At 39.6% G+C, this 23,954-nt stretch overlaps 1 protein-coding gene across 9 annotated transcripts in view; it reads right to left on the bottom strand.

The window, feature by feature from the left end:
- Positions 1–18,332, bottom strand: part of tp63 (tumor protein p63) — a 58,972-nt gene extending 40,640 nt beyond the window's left edge. For 3 of the 9 annotated variants that reach the window (XM_019351681.2, XM_019351682.2, XM_019351684.2), the window contains exons 1-3: positions 18,188–18,326; positions 17,502–17,564; positions 17,269–17,399 (exon numbers count right to left, since the gene is read on the bottom strand). In XM_019351681.2, the coding sequence (XP_019207226.1) occupies positions 17,269–17,310 (42 nt within the window). In that variant the 5' untranslated portion in view covers positions 17,311–17,399; positions 17,502–17,564; positions 18,188–18,326. Of the gene's footprint in view, positions 1–17,268; positions 17,400–17,501; positions 17,565–18,187 lie in introns of all 9 variants that reach the window. The other 6 variants (XM_019351683.2, XM_005451225.4, XM_005451231.4 and 3 more) reach the window with 5 other exon arrangements.
- Positions 18,333–23,954: the final 5,622 nt, after the last annotated feature.

Genomic DNA, 23,954 nt, shown 5'->3' with positions numbered 1-23,954 from the left:
TAGCATAAGTCTCTCTGAGGAAACATAGCTAACGTTTGTGTCTTCCTGCTGCGCTTTCTTAATTTTTCATAATTCTGTTCAGTTTTAAAAGCAAAGAAATCTAAATCTGTAAAACCTTGGGTTAAGGAGGTGATGATCACAGAAAAAGCATGCATTTAACTTCTAATATATATATATTTTTACTCATTTAAGGGACGCAATACATATAATGATTTCTTTGGTCATTGATTTAATATCCCAGTTGATCTAAATTTACTCGCAGCCACATGATTTAATCTCAATCTACTGTTGTTGGGGTTTACTTCAAGCATGCTGTGTATTTTATTCCAAACTATGGCCTTTTCCTAACCCACACTCAATCTTTTTGTGCCTAAAAACGAACAGTGAGTGAAAATGAAAGTAAGCTGTGTGTTAAAGAGCAACAAAAAACTGTCAAAACGGTCTGACGTCAGGTGTACTGGATCTTGTTAAAATCCATTTTTCTCCCAGAAAGTATAAACATGCCTAGAAGTCTTCTTAAAGTGTAGGAACATGTGACTAATGAGGCCATTTTGTTGTTTTGTTTACATATAAATACGTCACGGTGGACTTAAATTGCAATTGTTCATTTATTAACGCTCAATGCAGGAGGTATAAATAAATAGTACTCGCAATGCGACTGACACATTTCACACAGCGATTCCTCAAACAGTACCTTATGTACAGTTTAGAGACATGGATAAGCAGCAGGCCACAAGGGACTGAAGACTAAACAAAAACATGAAACTGTGGATTAGAACCAGCTTCAGTTCAGACGAGTACGACTGGATCGCTTTGTTTTTTTTCCCAGGGGACCGAATCCCTTCACCGACTGGCGCAGAGCACTTCTGGTAAACACAATCAAAGCTCTCCAACAACCGGTCCCAGATCTGAGAGGCAGACAACCAGTGAACCACAAACCATCAATCACAGCTAATCCAACACTAAACCTGTCTTTGCTGCCGTTTGAAGTCAGTTACCATCACACACGGTGCGCTGTTAGCACAGAGCCGTGCTAATAATTTTACATTTACAGCGGAGAAAGGAGCAGAAACACGGGTAGCAGTAAGCTGACAGGGAGAGTTACAGCCCAATTACATAAATAATCTTGTCATAACGTGACATTCAAGAAGTATATTAAAATAAAAGCGGTTAATGATTAGCAAACTAAAGATAAAATGTAACCGAACCAGATGAAGTACAGGGTGCTTCCTGCTTCTAAACATGCTCCTCTGCCTCACTAATCATTCCAGTGCAGACCATTTCTGAGGATTAGATGGCGATCGTCTCCTCAATTGAGAGCAGGAATTAAATGAGGAAATTGTCCGTCCTCAGGAGCAGCGGGGTGATGATATTTTACACTGGACGAGCAGGTGCTGCCGGGACCTGCTTCAGCACTTCTGTAAGGTAATATAATACACTTTCATACTCTAACTTTCAGAAATATAGCCCATGATGTAAAAGTTGTGGACCGGTGTTTAGCAACCACACCGCCGGTATCCTGGCAACAGGTTGACAAGTGTGATTGGTCTGGCCCTCAACCTATTAAAAAGCATGTATGGTAGAACATAATGATGCTTCCACCCGTCCACATGTAATCTAAGTGAGGGGTTAAAGTGTCCTTTGTCACCGGATACACTTTAAAAATAAAACACGCTGTCGACGTTCTGGGACGCTTGAATGAAAGTGGATATTTCAGAGGCATTTCTTCGAGACGACTGGATGGATATAGTTTGTCTGTAACATACCAAACCATCAAACAATTACACGTTAAACATGCTGTGCATCTCATTCATCAGGTCATAAAAAATATGTACACCAAAAAACTGGGACATCTTGTTTTTTTTATAGGTGATTTCTCATTTTGTCATTTTTGTGACACAAGTATTCAGATAATCCAGGAGAGAGTATACAGTACAGCCCTGCTTCTGTCAGTGTTGACTTAACTGTTAAATTCCTTCCATGAGTCACAGTCAGTAAAACGCCACGGAGCTCGCCGTTCAACAATGACCTTGATTTTTTATTAGTTTTTCATTCTTCTTTTGCTGACATGAGGTCAGCCCGAGTGAAGAACCGTGTAATCCTCTTTGCTAATTGATAGGCTCACAGAACTTACACTGCTATGACCACATATGAAAGTTGATCCCAGACAGCAGGAGGTAGTGGGAAGGGAATGTTTTCAGTGTCAGGTATGCCAGGTTCCAGCGAGATAACGTCACGTCAATCTCTGGCAGTGAGAGGGTTTGCAATTGTACATGTGTTAAGGTGTCATGGCGTGGTCGTACGAGCTTGTGCGAAACAGACATGGAGAGCCCAGCTCGTCTTCTTCTCGTCTTACTCTTGCTATAGCCGTACACGATGTATCGAACTGCTGCCAAATCATGCCAGGGCAGCAAAGAGCCTTCGAAGCAGGTGATGTATTGCAGAGCGCTCAGGATAAAGATGCTGATGAAGGAGAATGGATCTGAACGTCTGATAAGTTCATAAGTGGCGTCTGTTAATCAACGGAGTCAGCGTTGACCTTCAGCTTCACATCACATAAGAGGAGTCTGAGTCACTTAGCAGGCTTTTACACACAGTGCAAAAATTTTAAGGTCATTTACCCTTTTTGTTTACCTGCCAGACCAGCCGGTCTTCCTGTTGAAAGGTAGTTTTTTCTTCCCACTATTACCAAGTGCCTGCTCATTGGAGATCTTTTGGTTGTTAGGGTATAGACCCTGTGCACGAGAAAATGCTAACTTCCTGGTTTGAGACCGGATGTAGGGTTGTACATTTCCGGTAGCTTTACTTTGCCGTCGATCGCTACTGCGAAGATATACTCCAAAATCATGTCCAAAACTCGAAAACGTAAAGATCGCGTTAAATTACAAAGAGCAGAAGGTGGGAACACTCACGACTGTTGTGTCATAAAAAATCTAATGATCAATTTTGACGTTTAAAGAGTTTAGATCGATCAGTTGTTTACATCACTCAACACAAGCAGAACTGCTTTACAAAATCAGAAGACACATCGTCCATATTCAGAAGCACATCTCTGTATAGTGACTGGTCTTATGATTTAAACAGGCAAATTTTCAGCATTCAAACTACAGGTGAAGAATAGTCAAACCAGATGTTTCCCCGTTATGTCGATATCAGCTAGTCAAGTACACACCTACACAGCATGTTAACAAACCGTGAAAAAAAGCCACACAAAAAATGAATGATTGCTGGTAAGGGTTTCTATACATTAGTATTTACGAAGGGTATGTTGCGACTTACCTTCAAAATTACAGTGGTCCCTCGCTATAACGCGGTTCAACTTTCACCTCGCTGTTTCGCAGATTTTTTAGTGCAAGTTTGCATGCTTTTTTTCTTTTTTTTTTACATCACATTGTGTCCTGCGTCCTGATCGCTGCAGACAATCTCCTCCGTGACGTCTCTCCTGTACAGTACAGAATCGCTACATTGATCGAATTTCACCTATTGCTGGTTATTTTTAGAACATAACACCTGCGATAAACGAGGGACCGCTGTTTACAGATACTGAGAAGTATAAAATTTGAATCCCTTTTCTCTTTTGCTCTGAGGCGCGGAGGAAAAAATATCGACAAGTCAATGAACATCATTTACAGATATATTGGGTAAATGCCCAGGACATCTATAGAAATGTAAATCGCCGTTTGATTCATTCATTTGCTTAACTTGTTTTGGACCGTAAAAAAGGCGCAAATAGGACACCGGAAACAACGCTCCCCACAGGAGTTTCCGCACCGGAAGTAGCATATGCTAACGTGCACATAGTCTATTCTCTCGACTATTGTGGGGTGTTTACCTTACAGTATAAAGCACCATGAGGTGATTGGTGTCGTGATTTGGTGCTTTATAAAGAAAACTGAAATGAAAATTAATCACATCTGTCGGGTTAATGATGAGGCTCTGAGGATGGTAATATCAGTCTGCTGTGAGATATACATATATTATACTCTCATATGTACACTATGTATATCAGTAATTTGGGGTTTTGAAAAATATAAAACCTGGACATGAGCCCCGAAGCAACCAAAACAGTTTTTGTACCTGGCTGTTATCATGTTATGAGCTGAAGATGTGCAGATTGCATCACTTCCAGAGCCAGCATGTGGTCACTGGAGGAACAGCAGATTTTCACTTTATGTTTCAGCTCCAGAGGTTACCGCTGGTTTAAAATGCCTGGGTCGGTTTGGGATATGTCAGGTAACTTCCTGTTTTATTTTGTAATCATTGCCTACAGTTGTTGTTCATTTGTCACTTTGCAACCCACCTTCGCCCCAGTTCTTCCTTTCATGTTGTCGGCAAGGTCTGAGATCAGAGCCATGCAACCAAATACATTTTGCAACACACAGAATTAACTTCTTAGTTTATTTTCTTAGTGCAGTGTCACTGCAGTCACGTAGTGTAAACAGGACGATCGGTGTTGGCTAGATGAATAAATACAGCCAATTTCTCACATTCTTTAATAGAAAATAACTCCAGTTTATGGTGTGCTGCACTGCTGTCTTTCTTTACCTTTTTCTTTAACACAATGTATGATGATAAAAAATATTTGGGAAGGGACCATCATTTTCACGCTGCTGTAGTGTTTTTTGTGAGGCAGGCACTCTTATTGCACTGTATAGACTATTAATACATAATATAAGTTTGGGGGACACTACAAAGTGGCTTAAAACTCATTGTAAAGTCCACTACACAGTATGTGATAAGTGACAGACAAGGTAAATACTAAACACCAACATGCTAGCTTCTGATCTTTTAAATTGGCACACTCCTGCAAGATCACTGAGGTCTGCAGATCAATTGCTCCTGGCTGTCCCGAGGTCCAGGTTAAGGTACAGAGGAGACCGGGCCTTTGCTGTGACTGCTCCTAAATTGTGGAACAAACTGCCCCTTCACATCAGGACCTCCCCAACATTGGACACTTTCAAAACCTGTCTGAAAACCGACTTTTTTCCTTGGCTTTTAAATCAGAATGAGTTTGTACTACTTTTATTTATCTTATTTCTTACTCAAATCTTCTAATTTTATCATTCTTTTTCTTAACTTTTATTATGTCTTCCTATGTTTTTATATCATTTGATTATCTTAAATGTACAGCACCTTGGTCAACAGCTGTTCTTTTAAATGTGCTATATAAATAAATTTGACTTTAGCTTCGCTACTGTGAGCGTGCTTAAGTTAGCATTTAGTTTGCTGCAAGCTGCATCTCTGTCTAGAGTTCCAGAAATTGGAATTCACCACCACTGCTACTTATGAGTAGATATAAGTAGCGCTTCATAACCTTGTTCCCCCATATATATATATATATCTGATCTTCTCCATACATACTCACCCCCTCATACACTCTGCTCTTCTTCAGCTTCCCTTCTGTCTGTTCCACCTGTTTGCCTGACCTTTGGACTCGGAGCCTTTAGTTGTTCTGCCCCGAGACTTTGGAATTCCACCTGATCTTCGGACTACAAACTCTCTCACCACTTTTAAATTGCGTCATAAAACTCATCTATTCAAAATTGCATACCCTTCATCATGATTCTGTCTTAGTCTATTTTTACTATGTTTAGCTTTTATACTTTCATGCCTGTATTTTTCATTTACCTCATGTTTTTTTTTAAAAATTATTTAATTGTACTATTGTAAGGAGGCCTTGATGGTCTTTAAAGGCACCTAAAAATAAAATGTATTATTATTATTATTATTATTATTAATATTATTATTAATATTAATATTATTGACAACAGCATTATCATTATTTTTATTATTATAAAATATGCGTGAGTCTCAGTGATGTACATTGTGTCATCAGACCATGAAAGCGAGCACATGTGCTGAAGACGAACAAGCCAACTCATCCAGAGATACGGCACCAGCTGTACCAACTATCCCTGCACCTTTCAGGTAGAATTCTGGCTACTAGTCAGTGGTGTCTGGAGCGATCCTGACAAAGCAATGCAGGTTATTAATGTAACCGTACATTTAACCAATCAGTGATGAACCCAGCCATGAAGATCTCTGGCGGTCTTTAAAACCATCTCAGAAAAGTAACTTGAGATTAAAAAAAAAAAAAAACAGCCTAACACAGTGTGACAATGTATAAAACAAAAGTTTTAAAAAAAAGTCTTGTTCTTGCAGATCTTTAAACTTTTTGTTTAATAATGTATAAACTAAAAGACAGAGTTGAATGTCATTCTTGTTATTGTAAAGCTGTGTGATCGAACTTATTTTTTAATCCACTACAACTCGTCACTGCTCAACATACGACCTTACTCACTGTAAGTGTGACAACACACTGTACCAGCGGACACGGTAAATTCTGAGTCCCTGTTTTGAACGAAGATGTTGCATAACGTTGACTGCTCCCCATAGACGATGGTAGTTTTGTTTACTGGTCCCATTCCAGTGTGTGCGGGTTTTAAACAGTCCCAAAAAAAAAAAAAATCGTTTTTAGACGCTTTGCACTTTCCACTGATTAATGAGACGTAACCAGGAGGCCCTGATCTTTTAAGAGTGTGGAGTAACATGATATACTGAAAATACAGGAATGGCCCACTTTGTTTCTACAGTACCACTATTAAACTGAAAAGAGTGGAACCAAAACATAATTTCCAGTAGTTTTCTATTATTTTATTACACAGCAAAACAAAATAAGCAAATCAGATTTTTTTTTAATTACTCATATTTGCAACAGCAAAAGAGCAAGCTTTCAGCTGCTAATACCAAACAAGAAGATGGTAAAACTCCTAGGAAAATATCTCTTTGCCAACAATGGCACAAAGCCACAATTACTGTGACCAATCAGGGTGTAGGAGGTTAAGAAGGAGCACTAATTGTGTTGCCGTGTCTGCATGAAATCCACTGTAGCTGCCTTCTCTGTTTGTTTTTAGTTTGTAATACAAGAAGTCAGCATTAACCAAGCAGGAAAATAACAGGTCTGAAAAACAAATCTGTTCTTAAGACCACAGAGGGCTGGCTGAGGAGGTTGCAGGACAGGTTTGTTGAGCCTCAGGGGCCTGCAGATCCCATTCAGCTTCTGCAATCGGGCTCTCTCCTCACTCAGCTCCTACAGCGCAGACGGTTACTGCTACATAAAGCACATAAACTCTGTGAAATGTGTGCAATCCTGACAGATGTCCAACATATCCCAGCGCCCTGTCACTCTCACCTAGCCAGAGAGAAAAAACCCAACGTGATGACAAATCTTTGAGCTTTCACTTGTAAAGCAAACACATCGAGCTGACGGTAAGTTTAAACAAGCGTGCGTCCACTGCTGTTTTGGGTGCCACATTTTTGTGTTTAAGAACACGTTATTCACCTGGTTTTTGTTAGGAGGAAGGAAAAAATGGAAGACTGGAAACTGTGATGAATATGTCATCAGTCAGCTTTTCCATGTAATCTTCAAATGCCAGATTGCTCCTTTTCAGCCCCACCCCACCCCGTCATGGCCAAGTGACTGTGCTCAGTTGCAACACACATACACACACGGTTTAACACCCTCAGGTGTTCTGTGCTGATACACTGTAAAAACACTAAGTTCTGAGGCACCTTTCTTGAATGCAGGAAAACCTCTGATCTGCATTTATTTAATCACTTCCAGTGCAACCATTTCTTTTAACGTTAACTTAAATACACATTTGTCAGTGCTGCATTAGTAAATCACTACCTTTAGAACTTGAGCTCAGCTGATTAACTGTCCAAAGGGAAATTTCACTAACAATCACATGATTATGCAATATTTGAACGCTTCCACTTTTTCAAATGTGAGGTTTTGCAGCTTTTCTTTGTCACGTTCATTTGTATTTGAGCATTTTCTGACTTTATTTGACAAATTAGATAAAAACAAAACTGATGGATAAAAAAATCATTAGTTCATGACTTCAAATCAAGTTATTTGAAGACACTAAACTGCAGAGTACAGAGAGGTCGGACTTGCGACATCAGCAGCTTATCTGAGCTCTGATTGCAATACACTTTAGTTTAATGATAATTCTCAAATCCAATGTTCTAAAATAATCCACAGGTCCAGATTTTATAAGCATATGCCTTTTTAGCCCATTTATAATTTCTTTATATGCCGTAGATTTATACAATTTTATTGATTTGTGATGACGTGTAAGAAACCTATTTCGGCATTGTCCACAAAATTGCTTACCTTCATAAAAAATGATTAATTACAGCTATGAATAATAATGTAGAGTAGATTGCACAATGGAGATTGGGATCTTCTTTGCTTATATTTCCCAACAGGCCTTGCATTAAATTCTAGTGAAAACATTTGATTTTCTGTATGAAATTCATTAAATTTACTGCTGTTATCAGGTAAAATCCTATCTTGCTCCATCTCATACATAGAGTACGTAAAACTTTCTCTGAAAAGTTAACCAAAATAAAGGTTAAAAAACTTTTTTTTTTTTTAAACTAAATGAATCCACCAAAACTTAACCGAACAGCCTGTTTTTAGAGTGCAGAGGAGGATGGCAAAGAGATTAACGGCTGAGTGAACTCGGACACAGTTCAAGTGCCAAACTTACTGTAAGGTGACTCTGTGAAGGCAACAGCACAAACACATATGGACACACACACGTAGGCGCACATGGAGAAGGAGTCATCGCACCTTCTGTTAGTATTACTCACACAGAGTCATCGTGCAAAGAAAAGAAGCTTATCTTTCATCATGCGAGGCCTTTCAAAACGCCGCACTATCCCACTTATCAAAACAATTTTAAAAGGCGGTTGCACAGATTTCAGCAATGCCAGGAAGTACAGAAATGTAGCTTAGATCATTTCTGGTGTTGGTTCAAATCGTGTCGAAGTGACCGGGGAGTGTCGGCGGCCGCACGCGTGTGCCAGAGTCGGAGCTGTAGACGCCTCCGTACAACAGGAAATGCCAATGATGGTACCTTTTGCCTCATGGCAGACTGAATGCTGCTGGAATGTAAACTCCGTCCACATGCTGACATTACTGCCATCAGCCTGTCTGCAGTGCTGAAAAATCACTTTACGCTTACTGTGCTCGAGTACAGTTTTTAAAAATTCGACTCTACTGCAATTAATAAAGGAAAATAGTTCACTTTTTACTCCAGAGTATTAACCTTCCAGTTTGTTTGTTTTTTTACACGAATTCTTCCATAGGTGTGGCACAACATCTCATTCTGACAGTGCTCCGGATACTTTTAAGTGTTTCTTCCCCAAATATCTGAAATATTGCCAACATCTGCAAAACAGATGTTTGATCAGAATTTAAATCAGACGCATGGAAGCAACAATTGGAGAAAATAAAACAAAAACACCCGACATTGACGACTTCACCGAAATCTGTTTGACCTGGCCTGTTAGTGATGCTGGCCTTTAACCTACGCTGTATGGACTGTGTGTATTAGCATCATTACTAAACCACAACATTTCAAAGAGCGTACCGGTACGCAATTTGACATCCTCAAGTTAAAAAAAATACTAAAATACATTTAAGATGCATTTCATCTATTTCATGTTTGAAACTCTGGACTTTAGCTTGGTGGAAGATTAAAGCGCTGGCGTCTGTAGTACCTTGTGCATAATGAGTGCTTTTGTGTGGTTAAAGTGAAGCTGTTAGGATTTTTTTTGTCATCCTCGGGCTGCAGAAGCAAGTTGTTAATGTAATCTAGCCTCTCCCTTTTGATGTATTAAAAAGGAGCTATTATGCTTATCTTTACTCTCTATCATGATTCATGTCAGCCTATAAAAATTAATGTACAAAATTAACATAATTTTGTTTTGAATAACGCGTTAAGTGTATGCAAAGGTTAAAGACCTGATGCTTCAGGTTGTCAAGCTTCCTTACTCAGAGCCAACAAAGTTGAGTGAGTGCAGCTCACAGGTTCAAAGGACAAAGGAGAGTAGGCTTTAAGAGAGGGGAGCTTTAACAGGGGCTAAAACTGTGAGACAGAATATTAATTCAGTATGAAACAAAGGGATTATTTGGAACAGTGACTCAAGCTAAGTTACTTTGAGATTCATCACAAAACTACAGATGTTGAAATGTGGATAACAGCACCCATGATAGCCAAGTACAGAAACACCTCTCAGCCTTGCTGCCAACGCGTTCTCTCATTGTGTATTTAAGAAAAAAACAAAAACCCATTCCCGCACCCCAGTCCTGGCTTCCTCTCTGGAACTGCAGAACCAGCCCACCTTTCCATCAATTTGAGGATCAATTGTCCTGCTGTTCTCTGTAAAGTGTACTCTAGGTTATTCTATCGATTGTTTTCACAGAAATTACACCCGAAAAACACTTTAGGCTTAAGTTATTTCTATGTGAACATAAAATAACATATTATTTGAACATTTTCACCTTCCTGAGCCATCAATTCAACAGAAATAGTTTTTTAATCACACATTCCAGAAGTGCTCATCCCCACAGTAAAATAAAGTGGGTAAGTTATATGTTTTCAGGACAAACGTGTTGTTTTAACCACTGTTAATGTCATTTTATGCACATAACTACCAAATATGTGATAAATGTAATATATGATATATGATAAGTGTAAAATTAATTTGGCAAATATAAAAAAGTAAGGCTGTTATTGTGTCAGAAAGGTTATTTTGAAAAAACAAAACACACTTAACTTCCCTTTATATATATATATATATATATCATTTCCTGAAGCTCTATAAAGACTTGCTCATAGTAAATCTAGTGAGCCTTTTCATTTATCAGAACCAGTGTTATCTTCCTTACAGGTAGATAACAGAGCCATTACTCTTACTTAGAGGCTGTAGGTAACACCAGTGACTCACATGTATAGAAAAGCCTTATCAAAAGCTGCTCATTAAGTTTTATTGCATAGCTTTTTGATATTTTAGGCAAATATCATGTTTTCTTCATCATTATTAATCATCATGTCCTCAGATGGTTCATCGCATCATTTATGTTACTTATTGTTTTTCAGTCACATCTTATAAAATGTGTGATATTTGACACGATAACTTTACCTCACTGTCTACACGTGCTGAAGAGACTGGGGAAATAATCAGTCATAAAAACCTTTAACACTGCACAAGAAGCAACACTAGTAACAAAAAAGAAAGCATGTGTAAAGAAAATAAATGCATTTTAATTTGAAGACATCTCGCCATCCTAAAAGCGTCTCTATAGAATGACACGAAACAGTCAGGAGCAAAAATCCACCAACGTTTTTCACTTCTCTGGAACTTGACAAGCAAGATTACTCATCAGTCAGAGCACCTTTCTGAAGAATTCCCCCCATCCCGCCCCCATAAGAAGTTCACTAAGGAGCTCACAGATGAGTTATACAAATACTGTTGTAGTAAAAGAAAAATTTTTACGAAAAGTACAAATTAATCTGTGATTAATCTCTGCAATGGTGACCTTTGTAGGTGGGTAACTGCACATGCTGCAACTGATTCCCATTTATTCACTATTCAAACACATGTCAATAGCGCAATTTTTGAGCGTATCAGTGCAGTGAGGACTGCTACAGTTAAAAGAGAATTTTTATCTGCATGAATTTATATTTAATACTTGTACTCTGTTGTGAGGGTGGCAGGAAGACCCCAGCACACAACAAAGCAGTGATGACAGCTATGATGTTTAATAAGTCTCACAGAGCTTGAAATGCATTTTCGATATTAGTGTCACAAAAACTTTCACATCTCAACCAATAATAAAGCTGAAATTATAATAACAGGTTCTAAAGCATAGAGAGATACTCATCACAGAAATGATTTCCCTCAGATTTACCGAGAAGCTGTAAAGCAAGATACCCAAGAATGAGCTTTGACTCAAAATTTAACTGAAGCGCGGCCTCCGCTCTCTATGAGTGACTCAAGGAAACTGGTGCTTGCTTTTTTATCTGCCAAACTCGACTGCTGTAACTCTCTGCTGTCCAGTCTAATTAAAAACATTTTAATGTACAATTCATTCAGAGCTCTGCTGATAGAAGGACAGAACACATTACACCTATTTTTAAGTCTCCACATCATTTTAGCCAATCAGTACAGAGTATATACTTTACATACTACCTGGCAGGAAGTCTGCTGAATGTTAAAACTGCAGCTTTTACCTTTTGTCCTCCTGCTGGAGGAACTGAAAGCATTTGCTTTACAGACATTATTTATTTGAAGTTATTCACTTAACTGCACTTAATTCCATTTTAAGACATTTTATTTTTTAATGTACTTTTTCTGCATTTCATCTTAATGTTGCATTATTTAATTTAAATGTTATATGTTATTGCATTAATATTTCATTTACTTTCTGTTTATTTTTATTGCGTACTCTCGCTTACAGTTTGCTTCAGTTTCAGCTTACAAACTGTTTCAAGAATATGGTTCAAATTTCATTTCATGTTCTGAGTTGTAGGAAACGTCATGTTGAACATCAAAGCCAAACAGATCTGCTTAATTTGAAGTTAAAATTTTTATATGACCTTAATTTAGCAAAGTTTACAACTTATAATCTTAGAACGTGCCACTAAGAACGCCCTGGATTATTTTTCAAAAGTTGTACAAAATTTTTTCCATTATGTTTGAAGAGACAGAGATCCTAGTTTTCACACTTTGCTGCCCGTTCCACTTCACAGGCTAGATTATTCAAAAGTAACCCTGAGAACGAACCTGACTCAAAGTAATGAATCATGAATCAAAGTCTAAACACAGCACTCCCTCAATTCATAATCACAACTCTACGAAATCAAGTCTTTGCCACGGTCCAAGTGTTTCATACTTGGAAAAATCAAGGAAGAATTATTAAATGAAGTGAGAACGGACAACGGCAATCCTTAACATCAAGCCTCAGTGCAAAACTATTCATTTAAATGCTCTATTTTACATTCAGTTGGGATACTGTTACATTTTCAGTTGTATATGTCTGTACCGGGGTGTTGTGTGTATGCAGCTCCACACAGACAGACACACACCAGGGAGGTGATTTCCCACTTCCAGCGTGAAGCGTCAGTATTTATACCAGCACAACGGGACAAGATCGCACTCATTCACATTCACCTTAACAGGTGGACCTCAGTGAACCAGCAGCTGTGATCCTGTGTGTGCATTTTATTCAGATGTTTCTTTTTCACACGAAAACACAGCTGACGCACAGTTTTAACAGCAGCAGGTGCTTCCTGAATTGTTGAAATGGTTAATGTGTTTAAAAAGTAATTTTGCATGTAGGCAAACAGGTATACAAACATTTTTGATGCCTAATCGCCACTTTGGCAGCGCTGGCCTTCAGGATTCATGAGTGCTAGTGAGGAAATTAGTAGGTTAAGACTAAGCAAACCAAAGCTACTGCTCAATTTTTAGGCTTTGTAAAACAGAGCAAAATAGCATAAGCAGTAAGGATTCTGTTGCGAGCATCAAGATGTGCAACCTGAACTATGGAGGCAGCTGTTAGCCACATCTGTCCACATCTACTGCCAGCGCTGCACGCTCCTTCAGCTGTTTATGATGCCTGAATGACATTAGAATGACTTCATAGACAAGGACTGGGTGGACTTGGTGAATTATGAATCATGAGACTGGAACTGGTGCTGAGGCTCATTTTGCAACAGATTTAGCAGGAAATCAAATTCTTAACTACACATTTCTCTGAGATGTGATGTGTTAAATTCTGATGTCATTTATAACTGGCTGTTGGTCTGTTATGACACTAAATTGTCTGTGTTCACTGTGTATGAGTTTAACATATGTAATAGGAATTCAAGCTTTTACTTAAGCTAAAGATTTGAGCTTTTCATCCACCATCCAGCATCACAGTGCCACCAGCAGGTTTTTGAAGAGTGGACAACAAGACTCCCCTCCAGCAGGAATTTCATCCCTAGTGTGATCCGGTGAGCACCAGGAGCACAGATCCATACAGAGACTCCCGTCACAGCTCCAGCTGTGATTCTCTTCAAAAAACACCGGCTGCATTTCATCAGTACGTGCCTGCGCGTCTTATAAATCATGGCCCAGAAGGCTCTGGCTATGCGAGATGTGACAAACAAATTCTGGTTTGCGCCTTCTTTGAGCTTCGTGTTGAGAAAATATTTACTGTGCATGTAAAGTGCGTGCAGGGGGCGGCCAGTTCATGTCTGCTGAAGGTTAGCAACGGCAGACATCTGGTGAAATTGTAGCCCACAGCTGTCGCCGGCCTGACATCTCCTTGCTCTCAAATTTATCTCCCACCACTGGGACATGTGCGTACGACATGCCAGCCATATCGAGGGCATATTTGCAAACTGCGAGGAGGTTGCTGGGGACACAGTGGCTGACACGAGGAGCCCACAGGCTGCTGCTCCTGCTGCTGGGGTGGAGGTGGGTCGGGGAGGAGGGAGGGAGAGGCGGAGTGCTCACTTAGGGTCAAGCCTTCGCATTCTTCCCTCCTGTGCCGGAGGTCAGGCTGGGGGACAGTTAAAGGAAGGCTGAGACTGACATCTTAACCTCACTCGTAAACTGCTCCACTTGGTGAGGAAACAGGCCCACGGGGCAGAAACGGCCACTGGCTCAGACCAGTGCGGTTAACATTCTTAGAGGATAATAACACTATTTTGACACATGGGTCATGTGAGGTGTGTTTTCACACTGATGCGCTGAACAGTTTTGTATTTCTGAGGGGGGTTTTTTTTCTTTAAGCCTAACCGAACAATGCCAAAAAAGTGCTTTAAAAATCCTTAAAACATGTCACAACTGGAAGAGGAGATAAAGTACAACTATAACATTACATCAGGGTCGTAGTTGAGCAGGATGTTGCCAATTTAATTACTTTATATGCAGCTTATATTATAAAAGTGCACCACCAAATTATATAGCCCAAACATTTACTTTCACAAAGTTCATCTTTGGGAATAAAATACACAACTTCACACAGATACCGCATAGGAGTATGAAGTGAAATGGAAATACTGGAAAACATTAATAATCCACAACATAAAATAAAATATATATGAATGTGAAATAAATGTAAACACATACACAAACATTTATAGATGTAGAGCAAAAAGCAGTTTTTGTTACACTTCCTCTAGTGTTTTAGTTAGTTTAGACAAGGTGTATGCTGTTATCATTATTAATTATATACTAACTATTGAAAAAACATTTATTTTCTTTGCATGCAGAGAGAAAAGTAGGTTGGAGTGAAATTCCTTGTTTGTGTGTACAAACTTGGCCAAATAAAGATGATTCTGAACTATATATATATATATATATATATATATATATTTAAATCCACTACTACTTTAAATGATTTTGGCTGGTCATCATGTCTGAGCTGACTTAAGCTGATACTTGTTACTTTTTGCTGTGAAACAATGTTTCCTTGATTAAAAAAAAACAAACTATCTGTATCAGTAGAGTGGGAGAACCAACCGTTCCAATCAGCACCTTGGGTGGGATCACCGTGGTTAAGAAGCTGCTGTAAAGTGTTAAGCTCAGTGTAAACCACAGTGTAAACCAACAGTGACTGTTGCTTTTCTGCAACCCTGAACACGTATTAAATCTCCCACACCTAAAGAAAAACTCAGTGTAGCTCTCCATTTAAAAAAGATAGTACATGTCAGAGAAATGGAGCATTTAAAGGTCAGCAAAGCCAAACATCTGGATGGACGTTGACACAAGCACCTGACTGACCGGGGGAAAACGAAACTGATGCCCAAAGAGAAATCAGTGATTTCCATGTTCAGACTAAACATGGATTTGAAGATCGTCAAGTTGACAACTGTGTCCAACATCAGGCTAGCAAATTATCCTAATTAGTCTCTCACACTATTTCATCCACAGAGATCAGCTCCATTTACACTAATCATGAATAACATAACAACCACTGACAGGTAAGGTAAATAACACTGATTATCTCTTCTTCATGCCACCTGTTAGTGCTAGGATTAGGATATATTAGGGAGGAAGTGAACATTTTGTCCTCAAAGTTGATGTGTGAGAAGCAGGAAAAATGGGCAAGCATGAGGATTTGATAAGTGCCAAATTGTGATGACTAGACAACTGGTTGAGAGCATCTCCACAACAACAGCTCTTGTGGGATATTCTCGGTCTGCAGGTGTCAGTATCTATCAAAAGTGGTCCAAGGAAGAAACAGTGGCGGACCAGCGACAGGTAATAGGCGCCGAGGCTCACTGATGAATGTGGGAGCGAAGGCTGACCTTTGTGGTCCAATCCATCAGATGTGCTACTGTAGCTCAAATTACCAAAAACAGTTCACGCTGGTTCTGATAGAAAGGTGTCAGAATACACAGCGCATTGCAGTTTGTTGCGTATGCGGCCGTAGAGAAGCAGGCCAGACCATGCTGACCTCGGTCAACCACTGAAAGCAACAACAATGGACACATGAGCATGAAAACCAGACCAAAGAGCAATGGAAGAAGGTGGCTTTGAGATCGTTGCAGACCAACAACTGGTTTGACGAGCACATCAGCGAGTTTGAGGTGTTGACTTGGCCCCCAAATTCCCCAAATCTCAATCCAAACGAGCATCTGTGGGATGTGCAAACAAGTCCAATCCATAGATGCCCCACCTTGCGGCTTACGGGACTTAAAGGCTCTGTTGCTAACATCTTGGTGCAGATACCACAGCACACCTTGAGGGGTGGAGTAGAGTCCATGCCTCAATGGCTGTTTAGGCAGTAAAAGAGGGACCAACACAATATTAGGCAGGTGGTCATGATATGGTGCCTGATAGGTTAATATTTGGACGCTTTCAAAGGTCCACTAGAAAGTAAACTAAGGGTTGGTGGTACTGAAGCACTTTGAACATATATCAAAAAATGTGGAGGCGTTTCAAACTGTAAAACATAAACTCACATGAGACGCCTCAGATGTGATCACTGATAACGTTTCTGATGCCCACAGCACATAATTGGACTTCCAAATAGCTAACACTACATAAAAAAAACGTGAAAATAAAACTTACTATCACGTATCAACAAATATGCATTAGGGATCGTGACATTCACTGTCTCTATGTACAGCATGTACAGTATGCACAAGGCAGCAGGTGGCTGTTTGCCCATGTTGGCGAGCAGGTGATCGTTAAAAGCAAAAATGAATGGAATTCAACATTAATTAAAGCTAATGATAAACTAATGTAAATAATAACTCAGAAAACATAAATCAAACACAATGTTTTCCATTGCAGCAATAAAATATTATAGTGAGTGTCAGATTGCAGACAGCTATGATATGCATGTGTATGAGGACTTAAATACGAATGTGGGTTCAGTGTGTGTGTGTGTGTGTGTGTGTGTGTGCGTACATGTCTGAGGCTCGGGCCGGTCCCTGTGCAGGCTCTGCTCATTCTCCTCAACTGCAGCCTTTCCAGCAGCTTGTCATCGGTGCTTAGTCCCACCACCGCTGACCGTCTGCCCTGCGTCTAATGGGGGCATCCTAAAACAAGAGGCGGGATGACTGACACGGCAACACAGACTCACTCTCATACCCTGTCTGACATGCGAAATATGGCAGGGAATGCAGTCCTCATCAACCCACCTCAGCCAGTGAACAACAGCCAGTGTGGTGATTTTCATGTATTGCACAAGCTGCAAGTACAGACTGGAAATAGAGCTCAGTCAGCACACTTTCACTTGACGTTTTGAAACATAAATCATATCAGTACACTGTGGCAAGGCTGAATTAAGTAATAATGACAAGCTAACAATCAGCATTTATGTTTCAAATTATTCTCTCCATCATCTGGACATAGTTTACACAGGTCTGTCTGACAAATGTCTCATCAGCTTCTGTGTTGTGTTGACTCATGTCATCAACCCTCAGCCCACATTTTCCAGTCAGCTTTAAAGTCAAATCAGAAATCAGACATCACAGTTTCATTTTTTTTTAAAAAAGAAAAAGAAACTCAAACAACCCCACGTGATGACATGACAATAATATCACAATTTCGTTTAAAAATAAATACTTAAATATATTAGTTCTTTTTCAGGCAAAACTGTATGAGAAGACGGATAAAACTCTCATATTTGATACTTTCAAAGAAAGCAGAAGCCGGGAGCCACTTTAACTCAGCACACAAACATATTTCTGCTTTAACCCTTTAAAAAATTAAAGAAAATCATTTAGCTGACTCAAACCGCACACTTGTGTGTTAGAAAACTTATCTTGTTTGGTCTAGCATGAAAACTGGAACCAGCATGATTTTTTCCTAAACAAATACCTACCACCTCCAAAAGCCTGCAGACACACCTGCTGTTTCCTCTGCGCTCAACGAACGAACATGATATCCTGCAGCTTCCGGTTAGAGCATCAGGCGTTCCAGAGCAGATCCAGGAGAGGCATTCCACTTCCTGTTCATCCCACCGCACAGAAACGGGCTGCAGTTCAACCAGAGTTACAACAGGGGGCGCTCAAAAGATGGTCCCAAATGAATAACAATAAAGCGTATTAATGTCGTATGTTTTACGACATCAATACAATGTCACATTAATAAAATAAATATAAAAGGATTTTTTTTATCAATTAATTTTTTGATGAAGGATTTTGAGAAAAAAAAATCAAAATACTACTTTGACTTTGTTGTAAAAAAAACCAAACAAAAACAAAAAACTCCAGTAATTATTAAAATGAAAATTGGCTCTTATGCACCTTCGCACAAGGTGCCTCACAAAATGAAATTGGAGATGAGTTAAAACATGCAAAATATAAGGGAAACATTTAAGACAACCAGAAATTTCGGCCGTTTATCAATGCCCAAGTACGCGAGTACGTACTCGCGTTCTCGGTGAGTACGTACTCGCCGAGAACGCACGGGAGTACGTACCCGCCGAGAACACGAGCACGGACTCGCGATATGTACAATTGGAACACCTGCGTATGTGATGATGTCACAGGTCCGGAGTTTTTACTGCCGTCCCCTCCTAATTTAACTGTGAGTAACATGTTATGAAGCTTAACTGTAATCACAGCCAAACCGGATTACTCAGGAACAAATAAAACACTGAAATAAACCAAACATTAACATTTAGAAGTGATCTAAGTGACTTATATATCATTTTTAACCTCAGTAGTGAAACCTCTATTAATAAAAATAGTGTACATGTACATACGTGTACATACCTTAATAAAAACAAGCAGGTGAGATGTTAGAACGCTTTTATTTCTATTCTAGTGGACACTCAATACTATAGACAGCTGCTGGGGTTTCTTTAACCTGAGTAGTGAGAAGACCGCGAGCGGGGGGGGGGGGGGTTGAAAACGATGTGCCGGGAGTCCGCTGTTGAGTTTTGGACGAAATGCATTCTGGGATATATAGCTGTCCCAAGTCCACACCGATGCATGCTCGATAAAACGGGCGGATCGAGAACACATCCGGGACTTTTTCGCGTTCTCGGCTTGATGCGTACTTCGAATTGGAACAGTACTTGGTCTCCGACTGATGACGTATCACGAGTACACGAGAACGCAAGTACGCACAAGTACGCATATTGATAAACGCCCTTCTTCTCGTAACTGATCACTAACTCATCAGGAAAATGTTTACTGAGGTCAGAGGTCAAGTACATACAAGACATTTGGAGTGTCGCCCCCTGCTGGCAAGTGCAATGAACACAAGTCTACAGTACTTCCATGTTGGTTTCATTGATCAGACCCAAAAGTTACCTGCACCTTTTGTACTGCTGTAAAACTGCAACAGAAACTCACATATGTGAGAAACATGACAGATTAGCAGTGGCTGTTGCCAGATACCATAAAGTATCTCCCTTGTGTTGTGGCATCAGAAAATTATTTCACCACAATCCCAACCTACAAAAATAAATAAATGAAGAAGAATTCAAAACATGATCAACGATTGCAGAAGAAAAATTTCTTTCCACATGAAATCTGTATTTTTGTTTTACATCTTATGACCACTCACTATGAAAGCAGACATCCAGAGAATAGAGGCTTTTAGTATTTAAAGTTCTTTGGTTATAGTTATGCAATATGCGCATAGAAGGTTGGGTTCATGCAGGAGCAGCATGTGATGCGGAACTTATTATCAAAACTGTAGAATCAGCAGGCATGTCAGTAAGGACAAAAACCTTTGAAAGCTTTAAAGACAAGCTTAAAAATAAAGTCTACAATTACCATCATTGTGCTAGCAAGTGTTACAATTACTGGACAATGGAAAAAATATAAGAACAGCTGACAGTCAGAGTCATTATAGAAGTCATCTAAGAGGTAAATCTGAATTATTATTTTTTTATAAAAATCAATATAACCAGTTTTCCATAGTGAGTAAACAAGAATGTTTAACACATTATTAAAAATTATTGCGTCCAGCCAAGAATTTCTTTGACACTCAAATCCCATTCCATTTCTGTATATTGAGTATAACCAGGCCATCTATCAGCACCATGGTAAAAGCTCCTTGGTAAAAATGTCCCATAATTACCAAGGAGCATTTAGATTTGAGTGAATCCATATAAGAAATAGTTTTTAAAAGTCCACAGTATCTTTGCTGTTCCTAGGACTGCATCTTGGATGTCGTTCCTGGGATCTGCTAGAGCAACACTCGCCCAACTTGGAGGCCACTGTACCGACTGCTCTATGTATATATATATGGAATGAGAGAGAGAGAGAGAGAGAGAGAGAGAGATTGTGAAAAAATTGCACCAATTCCTATTTAATGTCTATAATGAAAAAAAAGTGTTGGTACACTGGATGTTTGATCTGTTTCCTGAGAATTCACTGGAGAAAACTTCAAAAAGGTGCATTCTGGGAAAACTAACACCCTGTGGGATAGGTAGCTGATCAGAACAAGTTGGAGCGTGTGAAAGGTTTCATTTTTACCTACGGGTGATACAAGGCTCATCTTTTAGCTGCTTTCTCTTGTATGCCACAACAATTTTCTAATACTGTCATTTTTTTACACTTGTATGGCTGCAAAATGGAAAGACAAATTGGTATTTGCATGCTATAGTTAAGTAACTGATTAAACAACTTTTTCCAAAGCTAAAGTTTTTGTGTTATTTATTTTTATTTTGAAGGCCAGTCAGTGAAAATGGTGATAGTCTGAAGGGAAATAGCTTCACTAAATATGATAAAGTTATTTTACACAAATGCTTTAGCTGATTCTGAGGAGGTCAAGTGGGAAGCAATTACTTCTTAGAGAGAAAAAAAAGTTGAAAATGAAATTGTTACAAAAAAGTAGGTTGACTTTGACATTCAGTATTAATCTGAAAAGAAAACTTTCTTTTAAATGTTTCAAATGAAGCTGCTCAGTCTGTCTCTGAAGGAAATCACACAGTTAAAAAAAAAAGGACGTGTGGAAGTTTATTCGTTATGATTTAGCAGTTATCGTTCAATCATGCACTTGTGACATGATTAAAAGCTTCTAAGAAATTTGGCAGCCCTGGGGTCAACAGCACAGCACAAGGCTGTGAGTTAGGTGATGTTTTTCTTCTGCTTTCTTTAGAGTTTTGGATGCACAAAGAATAAAGACAAATTTATAGGTAGGAGAGTCAGATGGAGGTTGCACATTTCTTGAATGTCCAGCTCAGCTTTTGTTTTCCATAACAGGAATCCAGGGTGTGTTCGGAGCTGCAACATTCTGCATAGTTGGGAGTGTTAGTGGATTTGACAGTTCTCCAAGTGTCCCATGGCCCTGAGTTCAGCGAACACGCTCCAGACACAACAGTGACAGCTGGGGGAGGGATAAATAAAAACAGTGTCTCTAGCTCCGTTACAAGACGGCAGTCCAGACAAACAGCCCGGTAGCCTCTGTGTGCGCGCGCGGACACATCCGCACACAGCGCCGGACATGCGTGAACAGACACGCACGCGCCTCCCCTCACACGTTCGCTCCTTCACACTTACTGAATTCACCGCTGCGAGGGCAACAGATGGACAAACAAGAGAGGCGAGAAGAAGGGGGAAGCGCCACAGAAGATAATAAATGCTGTTGGACTTGGCCCGTTAGCAACCGGCATTCCTCTGACAGGTGTAACATGTTTACCAAACAAACAAGCAGGGCGCATGTCAGAGAAATGAAAATGGTGACTTGAGGTTGCATGACCTGTGAAAAGAAGCCTGGTATCCATGCTGGCATATCTATGAGGGCTTTGAAGGTATTTCAGAGAGATGAGAAGACTGCGTGCCACACCAGGATTGCAAGAGTGTCTCACAGAATTTGTCTTATGTTACTGGCCCCAAGCATCCCAGGCAGCTCCGGGGCCATCCGGGGTCACAGGCGCTGATGGGCAGTTTTTAAGCTTCTCACTTTGACGACCACATTCCACTTCAGGGCAGAGGGAAAATCGTCTCGCATCACAATCAAGCAAAATAACCACTTGGACCTGTCGAGCCAGACATGGGGACTTCCGCTGTGGATTACAGTGACCTTGACCTCCAACAAAACAAGTTATACCCAACCAACCCTTCAACAAGGATCATGATAACAAGCTAATATAGTAGTCACTGATTTCATCTTGTTCCCATACTCGTCATACATCTTTATTTCCCATAATAAGACTAAAACATACACCACAGAGCAAGGGACTTTTTTATAGACCTCATCACTCTTTGTGTGCCAAAGCTAAACACACTGTCAGGAGACCATAGCTGCAAACTGCCAGTTGATTAGTTTGATGTTTTACTGGTGGAAAATAATTGGAGTGAAGCACAAGTCATATTTTCTAGCCCCAGGCACAGGCTTACCTTTCCAGAAAGGAATGCAATCATTAGCTTTGAAAGTCATTTATCTTGTGAATCCATGTGCTTCACTCTGACAAAGTAATGATGTACTCTTACTACACTGCACTGCGCTGTATGTGGAAAGAAAAGTGAGAAGAAACACTAACACTCCCAACGGAAACCTCTTGTTTAATGTAAAAGGTTGTGAATAATACACACTGTCGTTCAAGCATAATTCAGTTTATGTCAGCTACTCAGGTTTTATCAACTCTAAAATCACACTGATCAATGTTTTATGTCAGCAGTAGATTATATAAAAGGTGTTAATTTACGTTATGAGCAGGAAGCAAAATGTGTTCCGAGTAACTTTTGTGTGTAAAAAGTGAGCAAATATTTAGGTAGAGTTAATCATGTTACAAAGTGGAGGCTGCTTTGTGTTTTGGATAAATCATCATGGATGTCCCCTTTGGTAAAACCTGAAAGAAATAATAACAAGTGAAATATCTTTTCTTTTCATATGTCGTAGTAGGGTCTACATTTACAGTAAAACCTGAATGGATTCAAGCTAAAATCCGACCCCCATTCAATCAGGAAGGTCTAATGTTGAAATTCCGTGAACTGCAAAGATTAATCTTAACCACGTCAAACGCAGCTTTGCACACCCAGCAGCAACAATTTGAATTTTGAAGTGAATTTCATTTGCATTTTGGATCAAATCTTGGGTCTGATGATGTGATGATGATCTTGGGGCTGTTGTAGCAACAGTGTTGGGGGAAAAAAAAACCCAGCGGCTGAAAGTCAATAAAAAAGTCATGACTGCTGCCTTAATTTTAGTTTGCAGATGTGCACCACATCCAAAAACCATATGCAAAAAACCCCAAAAAATTACAGCTGAATACTTAGCACATATTTACGTGTTTATTTTTCAGGACCTGCAGATTCAAACCCACGGATACAGGAGCAGACAAACTTCCCTCTTTTTGCCACCTTGCATTTCCATGCGGCCTATTCCCCTTTTTTGTGGTGGTTTTGTGTCTTTTCATTTTTATGCACTTTGTCTTAATTTTTTATTGATTTATGGTCCTTTGCAGTCCTGTCACAGTAGCACATACATACAAATCGTGAGCACAAATAAGAGTCTTATTTCAGTTGGTGTACCTTGAGGGCTGAACATAATTATCCCTAATGCAAAAAAAAAAAAAAGAAAAAAAAAAAAGGATCATCTAAGGACAAAAGTGGATCATACACAGCAACACACCCTCCTATCTCCCGCACGCACCTCTGCACACACACAGGCACATGTTTAACCTATAT

Source organism: Oreochromis niloticus, linkage group LG23 (genome assembly GCF_001858045.2).
Source record: "Oreochromis niloticus isolate F11D_XX linkage group LG23, O_niloticus_UMD_NMBU, whole genome shotgun sequence".
In the NCBI taxonomy this organism is placed as follows: domain Eukaryota; kingdom Metazoa; phylum Chordata; class Actinopteri; order Cichliformes; family Cichlidae; genus Oreochromis; species Oreochromis niloticus.
The sequence above is the reverse complement of the archived record's forward strand: the minus strand, read 5'-3'. Positions and strand labels throughout refer to the sequence as shown.